The sequence below is a fragment of the Heloderma suspectum genome, chromosome 4, assembly GCF_057233095.1.
Source record: "Heloderma suspectum isolate Gila_16-S chromosome 4, 16-S_ref, whole genome shotgun sequence".
Taxonomy (NCBI): Eukaryota; Metazoa; Chordata; class Lepidosauria; order Squamata; family Helodermatidae; genus Heloderma; species Heloderma suspectum.
Window position 1 is genome coordinate 188,824,501 of NC_139461.1, and position 21,367 is coordinate 188,845,867.

The 21,367-nt window shown below is 40.9% G+C and overlaps 1 protein-coding gene across 3 annotated transcripts in view; it reads left to right on the forward strand.

Moving 5' to 3' along the window:
• VAV3 (vav guanine nucleotide exchange factor 3) overlaps positions 1-21,367 on the forward strand; it is a 247,485-nt gene that overhangs the window by 98,894 nt on the left and 127,224 nt on the right. For all 3 annotated transcript variants that reach the window (XM_084851612.1, XM_084851614.1, XM_084851611.1), the window contains exons 3-11: positions 954-1,012; positions 2,737-2,802; positions 4,682-4,790; positions 6,121-6,213; positions 7,530-7,598; positions 12,387-12,490; positions 15,017-15,116; positions 15,992-16,087; positions 19,618-19,686. In XM_084851612.1, coding sequence (XP_084707738.1) covers positions 954-1,012; positions 2,737-2,802; positions 4,682-4,790; positions 6,121-6,213; positions 7,530-7,598; positions 12,387-12,490; positions 15,017-15,116; positions 15,992-16,087; positions 19,618-19,686 — 765 coding nt within the window. The remainder of the gene's footprint in view (positions 1-953; positions 1,013-2,736; positions 2,803-4,681; positions 4,791-6,120; positions 6,214-7,529; positions 7,599-12,386; positions 12,491-15,016; positions 15,117-15,991; positions 16,088-19,617; positions 19,687-21,367) is intronic.

Sequence of the window (21,367 nt, forward strand, 5' to 3'; positions counted from 1 at the left end):
ATAATTATTTCTTTATTTGGCAGTAAAGAACAGCGATATATACATAATGTATATATGTATATCTATAATGTATATATCAAAGTTTAAGATGCACTTTATGGGGATTCCTTGTATCCATAAGGAGAAAACGTGTCTACATTTATTTAAAATGATTTTTTTAGGCCACCTTTAGGGATAGAACACTTTCAAGGAGGTGTACAAGATAAAAACACTACAAAACTATGCAAAACAAATACAACAGAAAACCAATCAATAAATATTCAGTAAAAATTCTATAAAAATAGATAACACCAGTAATACCTTCAGCCCACAGACTGTGGAAAGGCCAGTGAAAACAGGTGGCTCTTCAGAGCCTTCCTGAAGGCTTGCAAAGAAGGGGTCTGAGGAACCCCTGATAGAACCCTATTCAAGCAGTTCCTACCTTCCTTCTAATTAACAGCTGCTCTGATCTTAGGATAGTTCTACTTTAAAATCACATTACTTACAAGATCAATTAATTATATCCCTAACAGTGCAATCCCATACATATCTACTCAGCAGTAAGTTCCACTGAATTCAGTGAGGCTTATTCCCTGATAAGTGGGTATAGGATTGGAGCCTGAGTAGTTTTCTGAGCCACTTTAAAATAATTTGAATAAGTCTATTAATAAAGTAATTGAGCAGAATTGATTCATGCTTATATAAAATGTATAAAGTGGCCTAGAAAAATATGATTTTTCTATGAATATGATTATCTGAAATTGTGAGCACTGGAATGATAAGACTTCAGTCTAAGCAAGTTTATGCCATTTCCATTTAAAATCAGTGGGACTTGTGGTCGAAAAACTCATTGAACAGAAGTGTTCAGTACTCCTATTTATTTGTTAGCTGCTGGTTTCCATGGTTTAATGGCATTTGGATTATAGTATACATTTTTCTTGTAACTAAACAAATGTTTTCAATCCCTTCTGCAGGTTATAGAAACGTTATCCAAGCTTTCTCGCACTCCTATTGCATTAGGTGCCGGAAAAAGGTACAATGTAGTTGTGGATTCTATTTTTAATTTTGATTTTTGGTCATAGCACAAGTACGTTTTGTGAAATGTATCGGTGGGTTAAAATCATGTATCATACTTTAAAAAAATATAAAGGTGTAATTTAAAATTGAGGAGCAATCTGACTTATACTGCATAACAGAATATTTTTAATATAAAAATACTTAACACTTGTGTACATTGTGAAAACAGAAGACAAAATGCAAAGAAACATATGCAGAAGGACAACAGCAGAATTAAAAATAATATAAAGTAAGGTTTCAGAATTGGTAGACCCCAGTCTTTAACTCTGAGTGAACCAAATGGCTTTACTGGGAATGTGCCAGTTCAAGTGGCTTGGGCTTATGAGAATTTACCAAAATATTTCAGGTGTTGGTGATGGAATTGGGCAAATAGAATTTGTTAGACTTGCAATGTTGTAAGTGCTCATGCAGTTGTGCAATGAAGATCTTGATAAGCCAAGATATGAATGAGCTTTGTACCTGTGCATACGGCCCTTCCTCTTCCCCTTCTCTTCTGTTCCCAGTATTTAAAACCATGGTTTGAAATTGGTTTAAGATCCTGGCTTGTTCTGAACCTGGTAATCATAATTTCCTAGTTCTGACCATTATGGCACAACAAGAAATGGGGAGGGAAGGGGCAGCGCAAGGATGGAGCGCACGGGCAAAAGGGTTGTGCGTATCTCAGCTTGTTAAGCCGAGTTATGATCATCTGAACTGGGCCATTTGGGAATGTGGTCCATGCCTCCATAGCCAGAAACTTTGGGTTCCCTTATTTTGAGTCATCTTGAGCTGTTTGGTCTCAGATTCTCTCAGGCCTAGTGCAGATGTAGCAAAGGGGCTCCTTTCAATTGAGGTTGAGAGTGGACTTTAGAATCATGCACTCCTAGTCCTGTCTGGAGTTAATCTACTCCTTTCTTCATTAATGGTGATGAAGCATTGCTTGGGTAGCATTGCTATCTGCAGTTAAACCTAGCCAATCCCCCTTTTAATCAGGATTGTAAACTGGCTTCAAAACCAAGAGGCAAGAAATCTCGAAAATGGTTCTAGATTTAATTCTTTCTGTATATGCCCCATTAGGGGTGAAATATCAAACTGCAGGGGGAAAACAAAACATTTTTGGTGGGAGAAATACTGTGGTTATACCTAACTCTCATTCTGTGCAGGAGCATTTATAAGAACAAGGAAATGCAGAGCCAAAAAAAGGAATTTCTCACCTCTTAATGGCATTTCCATTTGAAAATTCGTCACCTTCTTTAAACTTTTGAATCACTGATTCTAAGTTCCACGGCTTACATCCTGATTACAAGTTCTGTTGGAACCACTGACCCCATGTTCAATGGCTGACATGCTCCCAACCAAATCCCTGGGAAGTTCTCTGTGTATGCTGCACATTGCCTTTCATCCTCAGGCCATATTGCTGTTCTCTGCTCTTTAGCTCTTACTGTACTGTTAAAGTGAGAGTTCTGTTCTTGTGAGTATCTTGACTCTGTGGTATAAAGATTGTGCATATCCGAGGTACCTGTACCTGTCCCTTTTAGATACTCTCCTAAATGCATGCAGGCTGGGCATACAGTCCCTAACTATATTCAATATATACAGGTTTTCCCCCTGTGTGCTTAGGCTTTCTATCTTGTGCATTGAGGGAAAAATGAACATTCAGGTTACGGCAAATTTTCACTTCTTTATCTTTTGTTTCCATAGGCCGTTTCCTACAGAGGAGAGTGTGGATGATGAAGACATTTACAAAGGCCTTCCAGATTTAATAGAGTAGGTTGTAGATTTGTGTAGTATGTAAGCTCTACCTACTATATCTGTTAGGTAAATGAGATAATGGAATATTTTGCCCTGTAAGAAGTCATATTTTGAAACCGTTTTATGTAATGAATGTTCTATGAGGTATTGTTGGTGGCTGTGTACCCTCTGACACAGATCCTAATTATTAAGTTATGTCACAGAACAATCATGAGCATCCAAAATTGTTTGAAAGGTCAAACAAAATTCAATGTTTTCTGTTTCTGTGAGGAAAGGGAAAATTGTCAGTTTGGCTGGCATCAAAGTCTTGCACAGGCCTTCAGGAGAAGAGTAACTTTTTAAAGCAGATTTAGGCTAAGTGGAGGTTCCAGGGTGTAGGGAAGCAAAGAAACGGGAATCCTTAGAGACAGGAGGGAAGGCTTTGTTTTGCTGATAGACCTTACACTGTTTGCAGCCCAGTCTTCAACTGTTTGGAATTTGGTGTGATAGTGGCTGTCGTACTTAGAACTTAATGCATCTGTAGGAGTCTTGAGGTTTGTTTTTCTTTCTGTGGTAAAACTGAATTTGATTCTATTTCTTCACAATAGTTTTCATTTAAATAATTTATGGTGACTTTTATTATTTCTCCACAGCATAACTTGAGATAACCTATAGACTGAATATTTTCAGAATGAAAACATTTGATTAATCTAGAAACTTCACACCACTTTCACCAGCACCTTTCAAGCTCCTATTGTAGCTCCTATTTCTCTTGAACTAATGTGATGACTTTAGATATTACAATAATGTGTTGGAAACAGGCAAGCCCTAGTGCAGGGACAACTTACTCATCTACCCACTAAGGAAGATGTGAAAGATCTAAGTCACAGAAGATGCAGATGTGGGGGAACAGGAAAAAGGGCATGTGATCTTCCTGGTTTTTTTTTTTTCATTATCTACATTTTCCAAATTTTATTAGTCTCCCTGGAGGACACCCCCTTCATACCCTCATTCATTTTGGGTTTGTGTTTGGAATTGGGATATTCAGCCTTCATGACTTGGAAAACCCAAGGTGTGCTTAATTTAGCCGCACCAGTTCTCAAGTCATGTGTCTGCACTGAATTACCTCAACTCATTTCTAGATACTTAAGGTGATGATTCTGTTACAGATGCAGGCCAAGAATATCCAGGAACTGTCTTTCTCCTTCCATTTTATTTTAGCATGTCTTGATTATATCTCAGGATAACTTATTAAATAAAATATTGGTCTGGTAACCTTGTTAAATGAGGATGAAGTTGTGTGACAGATCAGTTTGAACCTTTTCAGCTCATATTGGACTGGTTGGAACATAATGCCAAACCATAATTTAGTATTACAAAAATGAGCCTAGCCTGTCCCTGGGCGTACACGTTCCCCTTCCCCTCTGGTGTGGCCATGAGATGGTGTGGTCACAACCATTTTAGTTTATGGTGTGGTCACAACCATTTTAGTTTAACCATAACTTGCTGTATTGTCATTATTGTCTAATGGTGTGGTCACAACCATTTTAGTTTAACCATAACTTGCTGTATTGTCTGAACCCGGACAAGCTGTGGTTAATATTAACTATGGTTACTATGAAGCTTGCTTGTTTTCACTAACCATAGTTAAGATTAGCTACAATTTAGTGTTTGGATGACCACTATTAATTCAATTTTAAATTAAGCCACTATACTGTGGTTTAATTTAATTTGTACTGTGGTTTAATTTAAAATAGAAGCTTCTAATCTCCTTCTCCCCTGGCTCTGCCAGAATGGGAAGCATGTGAGCCTGCAGAGAAGTTGTGTTTGTTCTCATGTTTATAAAATCACAAATGTTCTGTAAATCCTGATATATGTTCTTAATTTTGTTGTCTTGTCTTACTTTGTATTTCAGTGAAACTGGTATCGATGAAGATGAAGACCTTTACGATTGCGTTTATGGGGAAGATGAAGGTGGCGAAGTCTATGAAGATCTAATGAAAGCTGAAGCAGCACATCAGCCTGTATGATTCACAGTTGTGACCGACTCCTAAAAATAGTGGTAGTAAAACATTTAGGCCATGATCCAGGCAAACTTTAAGTACATTTAAGTCCCACTGATTTTAAGTGGAGTGATAAGTGCTTACTAAACTCTATCCCGCTGAAGTCAGTGGCACCTAAAGGTGCTAAACTGTATGCTGGAATTTGCCTATAATGGCTTTTAATGGGGTGTTTTAGCAAATGATAGGGTGAATAAAACCTGGATAAATATTTAAAACATCATCATCATCTTCATCCTCTTAACATCCGTTAATAAGCAGCATTGGTTCATGCGGTTCTCTTTCTTACTCATAAGACTGCACTCTTGTCTGTTTTGTGAATTCCTTTTGGTTCTTTTTCTCATAACAAAAACGTATCAGTTACAGATGAGCAGAGCAGTGAATGAAACCACCCCAGGCTAAAACAAGTTAGGAAGTACTAACTGGTGTGGGAAAATAAAAATGTGTTTGCCCGGTACCAACATGACAACAATGAAGGTGCCATACGAAGCACTCTAGGAAGGCATTCCACAAATGGGGTGCCCAGTGGAGGCTGGTGGGTCTGATTTCGGAGGGGCTGTAAATCCACTCTGGGTTTCAGTCAGAACCAACCAGAACTCTAAAGGAGCTATCCAAGGTGCTGAGTCCCAACCCCCAAATAGGTTCTGCACCTTCGATAGCTCCTTTAGAGTTCTGGCTGGTTCTGACTGAAACCCAGACCAGATTCACTGCCCCATGGCGTTGGAGCCACCAGCCTCCATTGGGGGTGCCACTACTGGGAAGGCCCTTCCCACCATAGCCACATGCTGCACTTCACCTAGTGGGGGCACAAGCAGTAGACGTTGGGTAGTAGTCTTCAGCTTCCTGCTTGTTATTTATATGCTAGAAATATTCCGATCAAAATTGACAGGTGAGAGGAGTTCCAGTGCCCTTCCCCACCCAAACATTACAGCTCCTTCATGCATCCCTAGTTATAGTATCAGTTATAGTAATCACGGAACACGGGGATCTTGTGGTAAGTGTAAATAGCAAGAAGACCAGAGCTCTGTGTGTTGCCCCTTTTGTCTAGCTTTATCTATCATGCTAGAAGCCTGCAGCATCATGTGGTAGGCTTCTAGCATGATAGATCATGCTAGAAGCCTACCACTTCTAGCATGATCTACCCTACTGCCCAGACAATAACATCGAAAGCATTTTGTTGCGGATTATCAGATTTCTCAAGCCTCCAAGCACTTTCCAAAGCAATACATTCTGGTAGGAAAGTATTCCAAATCCCCATGTCACATCTACAACTAACATCTTGTTGACTTGGCAGAAATGTCCTGAAAATGACATAAGAAGCTGCTGTCTTTCTGAAATAAAACAGACTGAAGAGAAATACACAGAAACACTGGAGTCCATTGAAAAGGTAAAGTGACTTGATAAAAAGATCAGGAGAACTAGTCCAGTGTGTTGCCATGGGGTTGGGGAGTGAAGAGAGATTTCAGGAAGGAGATGTAAATAGCAGGAAGTTTCTTGAAGATTAAATGATGAAATAGTTTTGAAGTTAAAGAGCATTTGTTGTATTTTTTTTAAGTATATTAACTATAGCAATATTATTAATGCAGGGCAAACAGTCACCTACCTCCCCTTTTAATGAAGTCTTTGCCTTGTAAATCTAGTAAGAAGGTTCATCTAATTCCCACACTCTGTCCCTTGCGAAATAAATAAATAAAATAATTAAAGTCTTTTGTGATACAAAGTGCCCACCTGTTCAGAGGACTCCCACTGAGGACCTACTGATATGACCTTGCCACTTCCCAATTGGCTTCCATTGCGGATCAATGGTAGAACTGTCTTAAAAATTTGCTAGTGCAAACTTCCAGCCTGAAATGAAAAAAAGGGCATGGTGGCTGTGGTGGTGGCGGCAGTGGCAGACGGGTGCACAAAACTTTTTTTTTTTTAAGAACAAGAAAAAAACCAGTGCTACTGCAATGGGGTAAGCAGTCCCAGCCCCTGGGCCAAATGTCACCTGCCTCTCCCAGAATTTGCCATCAGCGAATTTGTGGAGGGTAATCTTTGGTCAGCTTTAGAATTTCTTCTGACTGTCTCTCTTGGGGTTGTATTATTCAGTCATTCTTGTTGCAGAGACATATCAGAATGACTTGTCCTCAGAGGAGGGAGCCTGTTGCATCTCTGCATGTCATTGCTCTGTATTTGCCTCTTCCAAATTAGAAGGCACGTAGCAATCAATGACTTATGCAAAATACAAAGGGTGGGCTTTGCTGCAGGTGTGTAATTCTTACTCTAAACATACTCTAAAACTAACATACTTACATACTCTAAAACTAACCCCTTTTGCCTCTAAGAATTAAGTGTACCCCCAAATCTAATTCAGAGGAGAGTGTTCCTCAGCTATCATATGTTTGGGAGATGCTGGTTTATATCAATCTTCATTAGTTTTCAAAATTCCAGTGAGTTGGCCAGTGACCTAAGCGCTATTCAGGTGTTCAGAAAGGGGTGAAAATAAACATGTGAGGAGAGGGAGCGATTGGGGAGAGCCCCCTGTATCTGTGGAGGCTCTCCATGTGATTGAGAATGCTGATTTCCAAAGACATATACTTCTAATACACAGAATCTGCTACCCTTTACCTTCCCTAAATGGAATCTGCATATTCCCAAAATGTCCTTGGATATGGGTGGCAAGTATGTTAACATGATTTGCGTTTATTTTTTCTTTTACAGTTTTTTATGGTGCCACTCAAAAGGTTTCTGACAACACCCGAGTTTGAGACAGTGTTCATCAACATTCCTGTATGTAATGAACTGAAAGACCATGGATATTTGTTTTGTCACATACTGCTGGGTTGCAGTCTACAAAACAGTGCTTGAGAATACAGTTAGAGTGAAGAGAGATGTGATATACAAAAAGGCTTCACAGCTGAAGAAACAGACAGGCTTGATGCCTTTAATGCTGGCTCAGCTTTCAGTTTTACCCCTTCCTGCTTGCCTGTCTACTTGGCTCCTTCTTTTTGGAGAAAATTCAGAAAGCACGCTGCAACCAGATGTATGAGTTGGGAAGAGCCTTGCATGAGAAGAAAGGGGCTCCCGTCAACTATGTTCTGCTGCATTATTTTTTGAGGGGTGGGGTAGAGAGATGAGAGTAAACCTTTCATTTCATGCAAGACTCCAAAGCAAGGGGAAAGGGGCAGAGTCCCCTCCTATCATAGCCACTCAGCACTGTTAACTTTCTCCAGCTGGGAGAGGAGGAAGCAGAAGTGAGGATGGTCAGATGAGTGTTCGGAAGGGGTAAGATTGATGGCTGATCCAGTATTTGATTCACTGATATGCATATCTGTCTCTTCAGTTCTGAAGCCAGGATTGCAGTGCAATTAAAGAATGTGCTGGAAATCCTCTTTTAACTGATTGATTACTGAATTATATTTGTAACCTGTTTTTCAGCCAAGTTTGACTCCTAAAGTGTTTATGAATGGGTGTGTGCAGGTATTGTGAAGAAAGACAAAGGGGTATTTCACTGTTCCAGTGTCATGTTCTTCTCTCTTGTGTTTTGAATTCCTCTTGCCATAGCCTGCTTGGCTAGCTTAGGTCTTTTGTACTTTTTAAATTGAAGCCAGTTTCTGAAGCTTCAAACCTCCCTTGCCACCACAATTGGTATTCTGCAAAGCTATTCATCTCTGATTGCAGAGATGAACAGTTCTTGGTGCTTCCAGACTGACGGATCCTAATCCTTCAATTAAGAAAGCATTGTGCAACAATTCCATCTTGTTTTCTTAATGGTCTTTATTTGGAAGAAGCAGTGGGAAAACACAGGGGAGTTATGAGTAGAAGATGATGTTGTCACCTGGACCCATACTAAAATTTTGTGAATGAATTTGGGTGATAGTGCGATAAGAGCCTAATCTGGAAGCGCCCTCTGTTACGTCTTACATGATGGAATGAAATTCACAATATACTGTAGCCCCCACTAGAGCCATGTAAAGCTGGTGTGGTCATAGAATCATAGAATAGTAGGGTTGGAAGGGGCCTTCAAGGCCATCGAGTCGAACCCCCTGTTCATGCAGGGATCCAAGTCAGAGCATCCCTGACAGATGGCTGTCCAGCCTCGTCTTGAACGCCTCCAGTGTGGGGGAGCCCACCACCTCCCTAGGTAATTGGTTCCATTGTCGTATTGCTCTAACAGTCAGGAAGTTTTTCCTGATGTTCGCCGGAATCTGGCTTCCTGTAACTTGAGCCCATTATTCTGTGTCCTACGCTCTGGGATGATTGAGAAGAGATCCTGGCCTTCCTCTCTGTGATAACCTTTCAAGTACTTGAAGAGCGCTATCATATCTCCCCTCAGTCTTCTCTTATCAAGGCTAAACATGCCCAATTCTTTCAGTCTCTCTTCATAGAGCTTTGTTTCCAGTCCCCTGATCATCTTTGTTGCCCTCCTCTGAACCCTCTCCAGTTTGTCTGCATCCTTCTTAAAGTGTGGTGCCCAGAACTGGACACAGTACTCCAGATGAGGCCTAACCAGTGCTGAGTAGAGGGGAACTAGTACTTCCTGGGATTTGGAAGCGATGCTTCTATGAATGCAGCCCAAAATAGCATTTGCCTTTTTTGCAGCCACATCACATTGTTGGCTCATATTCAGCTTGTGATCGACAACAATTCCAAGATCCTTCTTGCTTGTAGTGTGGTTGAGCCATGTATCCCCCATCTTGTAACTGTGCATTTGGTTTCTTTTTCCTAGGTGCAGAAGTTGGCATTTATCTCTATTAAATGTCATTCTGTTGTTTTCTGCCCAGCGCTCCAGTCTATCCAGATCACTTTGAATTTTGTTTCTGTCTTCCAAAGTATTAGCTATCCCACCCAATTTTGTGTCATCTGCAAATTTGATCAGCATTCCCTGCACCTCCTCCTCCAAGTCATTAATACAAATGTTGAAGAGCACTGGGCCCAGGACTGAGCCCTGCGGTACCCCACTTGTTACCTCTCCCCAGTTTGAGAAGGTCCCATTGATAAGCACTCTTTGAGTCCGATTCTGTAGCCAACTGTAGATCCACCGGATCGTTGTTTCATCTAGCCCACTTTGAGCTAGTTTGCTCATCAGGATATCATGGGGCACTTTGTCGGAAGCTTTGCTGAAGTCGAGGTATATGATGTCTACAGCATTCCCACTGTCTACAAGGGAGGTGACTTGATCAAAAAATGAGATCAGATTTGTCTGGCAGGACTTGTTTTTGACAAATCCATGTTGGCTTCGAGTAATCACGGCATTGTTGTCAAGGTGCTTCCAGATGGATTGCTTTATGATCTGCTCCAGAATTTTCCCTGGGATTGATGTCAGACTGACTGGTCTGTAGTTCCCAGGTTCCTCCTTTTCCCCCTTTTTGAAGATAGGGACAACATTAGCCCTCCTCCAGTCGTCTGGCACTTCCCCCGTCCTCCATGATTTCTCAAAGAGAATAGACAGCGGTTCTGAGAGTTCTTCTGCCAGTTCCTTTATGACTCTAGGATGCAGTTTATCTGGCCCTGGAGATCTGAACTCATTCAAAGTAATTAGGTCAGTTGCTGGGGATGATGGTGAGGAGAACATCTTGCATGGGAGAAACAATGTAGTAGATAAGCACAGTTATCTTTTTTTGGAGGGGTGTGCGGAAGTATAGCATGGATTAGAACCTTAATTAACGTCAAGAAAGCTGTAATGTTATGCAGCACTTGAGGAGCTGAAAGACATAAGCATTGTTTTTACAAAGATAATGTAAAATTAGATCTGGCTTCTACCATGGAGTATCCCTAGATGGCTGCTTCGAGTGCCTCTTTACATCTAGTGGTAGCTCTGTTGTTGTAACAGCTGAAATACACGTTTTCCCCTTCTTAATGCATTTGTGCTCAGGAACCAAAAAGCCAAAGTTCAGAACTGTAGATGTAAGTAACTACTGTCTGCAGGCTAGAGTAGATAATCTATAGATTAGTTCTGGTTCCTTCTGTTTTCATGGTGAGAGAGAGAGAGAGAGAGAGATTGAGAGAGAGGGAGAGGTTTCCCTTAGATATCCATGAGGGTGTCTAGGCACCTATATGCATGAAGTGAGAAGCCAGTATTGCTGGGGTAACCATCAGATGCCTGCTGAGCAGAGGGTGTGTTTAGGAGCTATGCATACAAGTAGGTGAATATATTTGAAGAAATAGTGGCAGCTGGGGTGCATAATTAGAACCAAGACAATTCAGGGCAACTCTTGAGTGCCCCTGAAGGGTACAGCTATTATTAGAGGCTTGGTGAGAAGTGGCACCTGTGGTATCTTCCGAAGGATGTCTCTGGCCATGAGAGCACATGGGGTTCTTTCAGGCTGATGGCTCCTAGCACTAACAATCAAAAGGCATCGTCCACCTATTCCATCTTATCCTCCTTAATGTTTTTTTTTTTTTCTGGTAAGAGAAAAGATGGAACGACCTTTGGGAAAACACAGGAGGGTTACAAACTGAAGACATCATCATCTGGACCCTCCGTAAAATTCCACAAAAGAAGGAGGGCGATTTCACAATAAAAGCCTCATCTGGAAGCACCCTTGACCATAAATTCTTGAGGTTTATGGGGTTACTGCACATAAGCCTCCTGTACATACCTACTATTGCTTTATTTCAACCCCACATAGGTTTGTGAACATGCAACTGTATATTTCTGACACCTGAAAAAAATTATGTAATATACATATTGCAAGTAGTAATGTTTATTGCTTTCCCACTCTGCTTGTCTCAGCACCTTCTGTTTCTTGAGGAACACATTAAGATTGCAGTTAGCTTTCCAGTACAATACTATTAAGCTATCCAATGTAATGTGCAAAATAAAATATCGTTAATAATTTTATCTCTAAGGCCTGGAGCAGATGTAATGCTATCTGGTGCTTAAGAGACCACAGTGGCTGGATGATCCAATGCTTTATTCTTCTGCCTTTCCCTTGTTGCACATGCAAATACACCTGAATCCCATATCTGGATCTTTCCTTTTGAAAATGGGGACACTCCTAAATCCTGTTTAAGAACCTGGCATTAATCAGAAATAGAGTTTACATGTTTTAACGTGTTCAGTGTAATTGGAATGAACAATATGTAACGATGGACCTGGAAATTAATGCATTGGAGTGGGGAGAGAAATTCCCATGGGCTGCACCCTTAATCCCAGGTACATAACGTAAGCACCAGGCCTAACACATTTGCTTGACTTAAAATGGTTCACTACATATATTTTAATAGGGGAAGGTACTTACATTTTTTTAAATGTAATTTATTGGACCAATATATAATTACCTGCACTCAGGGTAACATTATCATGCTGGCTTTAAGATCAAAAGGTATAATGCAATTAAAAGCACTTATAAGATGCATTATAGCTTTTTAATTATAAGATCAAAAGATATAATGCAATAATAATCCCTCATTTCTGGCAGTGTCTTTGGCCGTGTAATGGTTTATATTGTGAATGAGTTGGCAAATGATTTTACTTTATGACTAACGCTGCAGTCCTGTACACACTTATCTGGGATAAGTCCTATACATGCTTACCTGGGAGTAAATCCTATATATGCTGTATTTTTGTTTCAGGATTTGGTGAAAATTCATAGAAGTTTAACCCAGGATATCCATGAGTCCATTGTAAACAAAAGTGACCAGAACCTGTATCAAATTTTTATTAGCTACAAGGAAAGGTAATAACTCATTTTTGTTTAAAAAATACACACTGCCAATAACTTGGACATGAGCTGTTAATATTCCTTTATCCATTGGAAGTACTCTATTTGATGTAGTGTGCTTTTAGAAAAACACTATTGAATTCTTATTATGAGCTAAGACTAGCATGAGTAGCATTCACATATAGCTGGCAAAATGCTTTGTGTTGAGAACTAAATTGAATTTCATAGAAAGTAATTCTGTAGAATGTGCTGCTGCCATCCCCCTGCTCTGTTTCGTGACTGTTTTCTTTTAACAGCCATCAGTCCTGTTTTGCACAAACCACATCACCCTGTTTTATGCCAAGGTACAGTAAGACTTATATTGACCAATGGGTCACACCCCTCCCAGATATGATCTATATTGACAATGTGGATTTGTCATCTTCTTCTTCTGACCATATGTAACCAAGAATCAGTGACTGATGCACAATCCTGTTAGTTCCTGTCAAGTCCCGCCCGCCCGCCTTCCCCCGATAATGCTTGTACGGCTTTCTGTGCCAAGGTATCCACTCTTCCACATTAATGTTCAGTAGCTTCACGTCATACCAAGTTTCCAGAAGCATTGGAGGAGTAGGCTGAGGGCAGCCTAATATCATTAAGCCTTTTCGCTATCCATTTCACGTCCTCGTATGAATCCCAAGGGGGGGAAACCATATGGGAGAGTTTGACACTCGCACTGTCAAGAATCTTTTACAGCGCAATACTATGGCCACTAGACAATGGCTAGATAGCCATCGGTTCCTGGAGAACCGCCTCCCCGCCCCCGCTGCTTCGTAGGTGGTGCAGATTGTCCCTGGGCTCTTGCTCGTAAGAGCAGCATGGAGTGGGGCAAACGGGGGTGTTCCTTGGGGCAGGTAGGGGTGGGGAATGTGGAAGTGCCAGTACGATGCTTCCTATGCGTTGTCCGGCCTCCCCACCCCACGCTCCAATGTCCACAGCTAGACAGCCCAAATCTAGCCACGAATGCAGGGCAGCTGGAGCATGGAGGAGAGGATCCCCTCTGTCCTTCTCTTGCCGTGAATTGGATGGGCGGTTGCATCTGAGTTCAGAGGTGGCCACCTATCCTGATTAGATTGCTCACTTTTGTTTTCTGAATTGATCTTTCAGAGATAACCAGTATATTCAGAAATAGCTTGAAACACAAACCATTAAGGACTGTGCCATGTCAAAATGCAATTGGGGATATTAATGCACGTTTCAAAGGCTGCCCCAGAAACTGCACGCACAAAAAAGTTAACATGTGTGGGCAAAAGTTGGGATAGACAGGTCAGCTTTGCATAGACAGGGAGTTTTTGATGCAATCATGAATGTGCAGTCATGTAGTTCTATCTCACCTGCATCCAGAAAAGCTACAATCTCAAGAGGGTTGTACAACTTGTTTTTGTATATAGTTCAGTTCTTGTTTATGTTCCCGTACAACTGGATCTATACCTGTAGTGCGACTGAGATCTAAAGATGGCAAAATCCAGGGAAATTACTGTTGTGGTTAAAGTTAGAAAAATGTTATGAGTAAGTACAAGCTAGTGTGCAAGATAGTTTTAATTTACTGTGCTCTCTTTCGTATACATTAGGAAAATCTGTTTAAATAAGCCTGTCTGATTTTCATGGCTATTGGTGTTGGTTCATTTTTCAACGGACATGTTATTTAAATGCTGACATAATATAAACATGACAGGCTGGTAAATGGACACAGAAGGCAGCTGTTGCAGTACAAAAAAAGAGAGATTCAATATAACTAATCTAGTGCTAATCCTGCACTGCTGAGTATTATTCATCACATCCTTTGAAGTCTGTCCAGTAATGTGGTGGCCTTTTCTGTGGTGGCTCCCACTCTGTGGAACTCCCTCCCTAGGGAACTCCGTCATACCCCCTCTTTAATGAGCTTCTGCCATGCATTAAAAACGTGGTTGTTCAGGCAGGCATTTGGGGTGGGTTAGGGTATTTTACAAAATGTTTTTATTGTAGAATTTTATTGTTTTAAACTGTTTTATTGTATGTTGTACATCGCCCAGAGTGGCTGGGTGACCAGCCAGATGGGCAGTTAATAAATTTAATAAATAAAATTAATAAATAATAATGTAACAAATACTAATAACATCTATTCTGCTTAAAAAAAAGCAGAATAGATGCAGCTATATTTTCAGCCTAATTTTTCTGCAGCTGTATTTTCAGCCTAATTTTTTTTAAAAAGTTGGTGTTGAATCACAGCGTGTGCTTTTGAGTGGATGGGGATTTTTGGATATAATTTTGATTGCAGTCAATACCTGCAAAGACTGAGCTGCATGTTTGTCAGGGGATAGTACAACGCTGATGGAATGCAGTTGGGAGCAGCCAAGGCTTGGGCTTCCAGGACTTGGGAACAGGACAATTTCCCCTATGTCCAGGAAGGCCAGGCCTTGTGTAAACTGAAGATTTTGGGGTATGATACAAAGTCTTTAGAAAACTGTTTTAAGTAACCAAGGAGACTAATTGCTTTCTCTCTTTCCTCTTCTCTCGATCTAGATTGGTTATTTATGGGCAGTACTGCAGTCAGGTAGAGACGGCCATATCATCTTTAGATAGCATCTCCAAGACAAAAGAAGATGTTAAGTTGAAACTGGAGGTATTAGTGCAAAGTTTGTTTTAAAAAACTTACCTTAATCTCAAATCTTATAATAGAAACTCTATTCCAATTTGTGTCTAATGGGTTATTTCTACAAATTAAATTGGGCATTAGGCCTAGTCTACACATTATGCAGAATGTGGTGGTAGAATCCTGTGGTGGTAGAGTGGAGGTGGGGGGTGACATATTGAAAGCTCTGTCATTAAAAAACACATACCATCACTCTCCTTTCATATAAACAAACAGATCAGGGAAAAAGGTTGTCGCTCAGCCCACTCCTTACTATCATAGCTTTCCACTAGAAGGAGGATTTTTATAACCCCACCCCACCCTGCATTCCTCACCAGCATTCAGACTGCATTCCTCACCTGCTGTCTGAAGATGTACTGTCCATTCTGCCACATCAGAATTTTACCATTGCATTCCCACCTTGCTCTGCATAATGTGTAGACATTATGTGAGCAACTTTGGGCAGTCTGGGGGCCAGTTCCCCCTCTGGACATGATGCAGGCCACACTCCCCATGCTGGTGTCCCCACACTGCAAAAGAAAAGAGTAAAAAAAAAAGGGCGGGTGGAACAAGCTACATTTGTCCAGTCTAAGGCTCCACAGTGGTTTGCTGCTGCATTTTGGTAACTAATCATGACTTTTTCTCCTTTAAAAAATAAAAATGGGGTGATGGGGCAACAGGGGACACTGGGAGCTTCATTGGTGGGAGTGGGGACCACCTGTTGCCCACCCCTGGAGTAGACCAAGACTGAGTTTCCTAGCAGTTTGGGTAACCGACTCGACTACTTATGAAAATTAAACATGTTATTTTGCGGTATTGATTATACCAAAGTCATATTGAGGCCTCTCTTGTTCCTGTTTAATTAGGAATGTTCCAAAAGAGCTAATAATGGAAAGTTTACTCTGCGGGATCTTCTTGTGGTTCCGATGCAGCGAGTCTTGAAATACCATCTATTGCTTCAGGTACTTCACTTTTAGAATGTATAATTTTATTATAACTATAGAGAGCATATCTGTGATGTGTGTGTGTGTGTGTGTGTGTGGGGGGGGGCGTTACTGTAATTCTTGCCTAGCAAGCTCCACTGTTTTGCTGTAAGCATTGCAGTGGTGTTAGTGTCACAGAATCTTGCATCGTAAATCCTTCACCTACAACTTTTTGAATGCCTTGCCAAATTTAAACCGCGTTCCCTTTTTTACCCCCCACCCCGGGCGCTTTTTTGTTTTTGTTTCAGAGGCTGTACGCTCAGCTTCTCTGGTTGAATGCATGACTCTTGCTGCTGCTGCTGCAAGCCATCCTACTTGTCTGTCTCTCAGGATCAGTGCTAACTCCCTCACTTCTACTAGACATAGTATCGTTTAGTACGACACACTGAGCAAGTCTTTGCTAATGAATTATGAGTTTTTCCACCCACGCGCCATGTCAGTGGCATTCATTGGTGGGGCAGAAAAACTCATGGCATCCTGGCCCTGACTCCTGATGGCTCCTGCTCATACAGAGAGTTGTATGGCACACCTGGAAGAGGGCGGGAAGCTTGCCCCAGGGACCTTGATTCCCATGATGTAATGTCTAGACAAGCTCTGAATCTCACGTTTGGTTATCAGTAAAGCCCTAAGAATAAGCAGCATTACCTGCCACAGGAAAGGGTGGTCATCTGGAAATATTCCCCACACAATACCTGAGGGTTTAATGTGTGTGTGTGCGTGTGTGTCTATACACACACACACACACGCACAATATGTGTGTGTGTGTGTGTGTATAAATACATTTCTGTACTGCCTTTTGGCTAAGGCACACAAAGCAGTTTACAGTTTTAAAATACTGAAACAAACAAATGTTTTCCGCCCAAACCCAAACAGCAGAATATAGTTCTCCCAGGAGCAGATGGCACAAGCTCCCTGGCCCAGGCTCCTCCTCTGCCTTCCCACAGAAGCTCCAGGGAAGGCAGGGAAGGGGCTGCCACAACAGTCTTCTCAGGGCATTGATGGTCCCATTGATCACCAGGAGCTGATGGCGTGAGGTCCCTGGCCTGGGCTTTCTCACATAAATCTAAAACATTCATATATTGATACCAAGCCAAAGCTAGATGATGCTTTTAATGCATGGCTGTGCTATACGTAGTCGATGCTGGACAAGAAGCAGCCACTTTCTAGGCTATTTCCTTTCCGTGCTGGATTATAATAAAGCCATATTTATTTTGAATGCTTCCCATTATAACCCACAGAGCTCGTGGCTTCTGTGCAGTTAGTCCTATAATGAGGCTAGAGAATCTTATAAATATCATTTGATAGCTGTGCTGGGAGACTCATTAGTTCGGTTGCAAAGAAATATATTACTCCATTAGACTGTCAGCATTGCTGATGCTTATAAAATGTCATTTTAAAAAGAGCTTCTACCTGTGCAAGAACCTGTATTTTGCCTCTGCGGTGTTCTGTTCCATTCTGTATATCATGTTCTCTGAAATGCATATGAACGAAGGGAGGTTGCCATTTCCAGTATTGTGATTTCAATAAAGTTCCGTGGGGAGAATTTGAAATAAATCTTATACTATATAAAACTTTTGTTTTAAAATGCTGTCTTTTGATTTAAATATAGTTTTGTGCACCTTATTTTCCCAACTAGTGAGCAATTTCAGAGGTAGCTTTTACTGGGCCAGTATCTGCGTGGGGAGAGAGTGCTGGAAATGTGTGCTGCATTTGTAATACCTGTTTATTTACAAATATACACAGTAAAGAGAGAGAAGTCCAGTGCTAGTCTTCAGAGCAGCATCAGCTTCCCAAAAGCAAAGGCATATCCTTGGAACCGTCCTGAGACTTCCGTTTGCCAGCCAACTGCAAAAACTCAGGTGTTAGTCCTCTATGCTGGCTATATTCCAAAGTGTTTCATTTAGCTCCCCACCTCCTTCAGCTGAATATGGTGTGTCCAGTGGTTAGTAGCCATCAGCCCTTAAATGCTGTTCAGGTTACACCTTCAGTTAGAAAACTATGCAAAAGCCTTGAGAGAAGGTGATTTTGCAGCTCCCAATACCTAATTGAAACAATGGGTTGATCCAGATGAATATCCTATACACATCTAATGAGAAATACATTCCATTGTTTTCAGTGGGGCTTACTGCCAGGAAAGTATGTATAGGATTGTAGCATAGGTTGGTTGAAACTTGGTCCTACTGAAATGAGTAAGTCAAGTTAGTCATAACTTAAGTTGAATTGACTTCAGTGGGAACTGAATTTAGCTAATCTAGGCCTGGAGCTGGTATGGTATAGTGGTTAGAATATTGGACTGGGACTCAGGAGATATGGGATATAGTCCCCACTCAGCCATGAAGCTCACTGGATGATTTTGGGCCAATAATGGACTCTCAGCGTAATCTCCCTCGCAGGGTTATTGTGAGGGTGAAATGGAGAGGAGGACTATGTAAGCTGTCCTGGGTTTCTTGCAAGAGAAAAAAAGGTGGGATATAAATAATTTAAAAAATATAATTCCCCCTTCCAGATGTTTTTCCCAGTGCCCTTTAAAGGACTACACAGCACTACTTGATGTATATGTAGGCATTCCTAGTTATGGCTCAAAGTTAGGATGGAAAATCTTAGGGAGAAACTCCTGTCTAAAATCCTACCCTTTCCCCCGATGGCTTGAGAATGAAAGCATTCCTGAAAGGCAATCTATACATTAGTAGTAATCATTTTATTGTTTAGCTGTAAGCCATAACAAATAATATTTATATATGTAGCTCTGTAATGGGAGAAGTGGACTTTCTGAACATGTAATAGTTTGGTCATGGAGGATGTGCTAGGGGAAAGTTTGGGCTGTGTGTTTAGTGGGATTGCTGTTATTGCAGAAGTTAAACAAGAAGAATGAAGGGGTGAAGGTTTGTGTGTGTATGTATGTATGTGGGGCAGTTTGGGGGGGTTTGGGAATTTAAATTGTGTGGTTTGGGGACACAAAGTAATTTAAGTTATGTATAATTGTGGCCTACCTACACTGAGTATAGGGGAGAGTATATGCATCTAAATAAATGTACATCACAGAAATAATTAGATGATATTAATGTTGAGTTGTGACAGATTGCCATGAAACGTAACCCATGTTCTGAAATAAGAACTGATTCCATAAAACTTTGTCATTTGGAAGTACAAAAGCTGACACACCAAGGGTAAAAACTGAAACCTTTTAGTCTCAAAATTGACTAGAAGGCTGTTTTTTGAGATCCTTAGACTTGGTACTGGTGAGTTACAGGACCAACATTCTTGAGACAGACGTGAATAGTGGAAATGTAATCCGTGTCTTGAATACAGCAACATGGGATATAGTGCATCTGCTATATTCCAGGTTTCCGCAGATAATGGGTTTAGCCCATCATTTTCTTCCTAAGGCAAAATAATCCTGTTTATAAATGCTGATATACTCAGTAATTCTTCATTTGAGTGAAAAAAGTATATGCTGTCTAGATGGGCAGATAGCTATCATAAGAAATAACTATGATTCTGTTATACAGGAACTGGTAAAACACACCAGTGACATAGCTGAGAAGGCAAATCTAAAACTGGCACTTGATGCAATGAAGGTAAGTATGACTAATGGATTGTTTGAGTAAACCCTCTCTAGTGTAAACTTGTAAGGGTATTTTCTAGAAAGAATTAATAAGCTAAAGAAGTTCAAAACGTATCCCTTTATTTTCCTTTTTGCTGTGCGCTGGCACAATACATGCCAAATATATGCAAAATATACATGCCAAAATATACATGCCAAATATATGCAAAAGCATATACACATACATATGTGATTTTTACAATTCAGGGACAAATAATTGTTTATTATTTAATGTTGATCAAAATATTTTCATCGGTTCCTTTTGAACTGAAAAGATTTTGAACTTTGTTTCACATCACATGCAGATTAGTTGCAATTTTGCCTAATTTCAGATTGTGTCAAAAGCACAAAGTATAATGCAGATCTAAATTACTGATGTGCATGGCGTGCTTGGCTGTGCAGGTTGGATCTAGTGCTGAAATTCCACAGATGGAAGCAGTTCCATCAGTGGAACCAGAAGGGGTGATTCCCCCTCCCCACCCGCAGCCTCCTTTGCACCCTCGAACTCTGCTCTGGAAGGCTCCGGATGTGGAAGGTTACAGTGGGGAGGGTGTGGAGGGTTACAGCGGGGAGGAGAGAGGGAGAAAGCCCCATTGCATTAGCGGACTCCCACTGGTGCAATGTTGGCTCTAACCCTGCATCTCTAGCCCTCTTCTCAGCGTTATAGCATGTGTTGAGTGAAAGCATGGAGGAGGAGCAGGATTGCATCTGCTGGCTTAGCCCACAGCCTCCATGCATCAGCTGACCCTGCCCTGATTTCTGTGTGTTCAGTGGAAGGTGAGAATGAACTCTGCATGTGTACACACACAGCCAAGAACCCTGATTGCACCAATGTTCCCAATTACGTGTGCAGACGTCAGGGGTGGAGCCAACAGTCAGGATACATTACCTTCCATGCATTCACTAAATGGACGATATAAATATGAGATAAGGACTAGTTTGTGCATTATGTTCCCACTTTATTTTTGTGCAGATCAGATGATAATATTTTTAAATAGTGTGTGGATTTGGGGTGCTTATATCCAACAGTCAGTATACAGCTTTCTTATGTGGAGCAGAAGATCATGGATCTTTATGGTTCCTTTTATTGAAGGTTCTCTGAAAGAAACAGACATTTCAGAAAATGTGTATATTCTATTATGTTTATGTTGTTACAGGAAGCTCTTTACCTTTTAGAAAAACTTGCATATTTGATTGTCAGTTTTCTAAAGAGAGCTTATAGGCTATTGCTATTTGATTTTGTTCATCCTACAGCTCTTAGTTCTGAACCCTGTGTAGTTATTAACCATTTTAAGCATTCAGTGAGGCTCCTGATGGATGCTTCACACTCTATGATAGAAATAGGTCTACATTAAAGGCTTAGTTTGTTCTCTCTTCTTCCTCACAATGTGTGAGCAGGCTACTCATTGTTTTTGCCCCCCTCCACCACAGGAATGTTAGTCAAGGAAACACAATTGGCTTGATGCATATTTCTTTGGTGTAGACATAGTGGGGGAAAATATGTATAGCCATCTCACAGAGTATGTCTGTACATGCTAGAACTTCAACATGTTACTGCTTCTACTGTAATATGGGGAATGGCTCCCAATTGTCAATTTTCCTAACCAAATGTAAAAAAATTTAGCCCATGGTTGTTGCCCCTTACATTTCCTTCT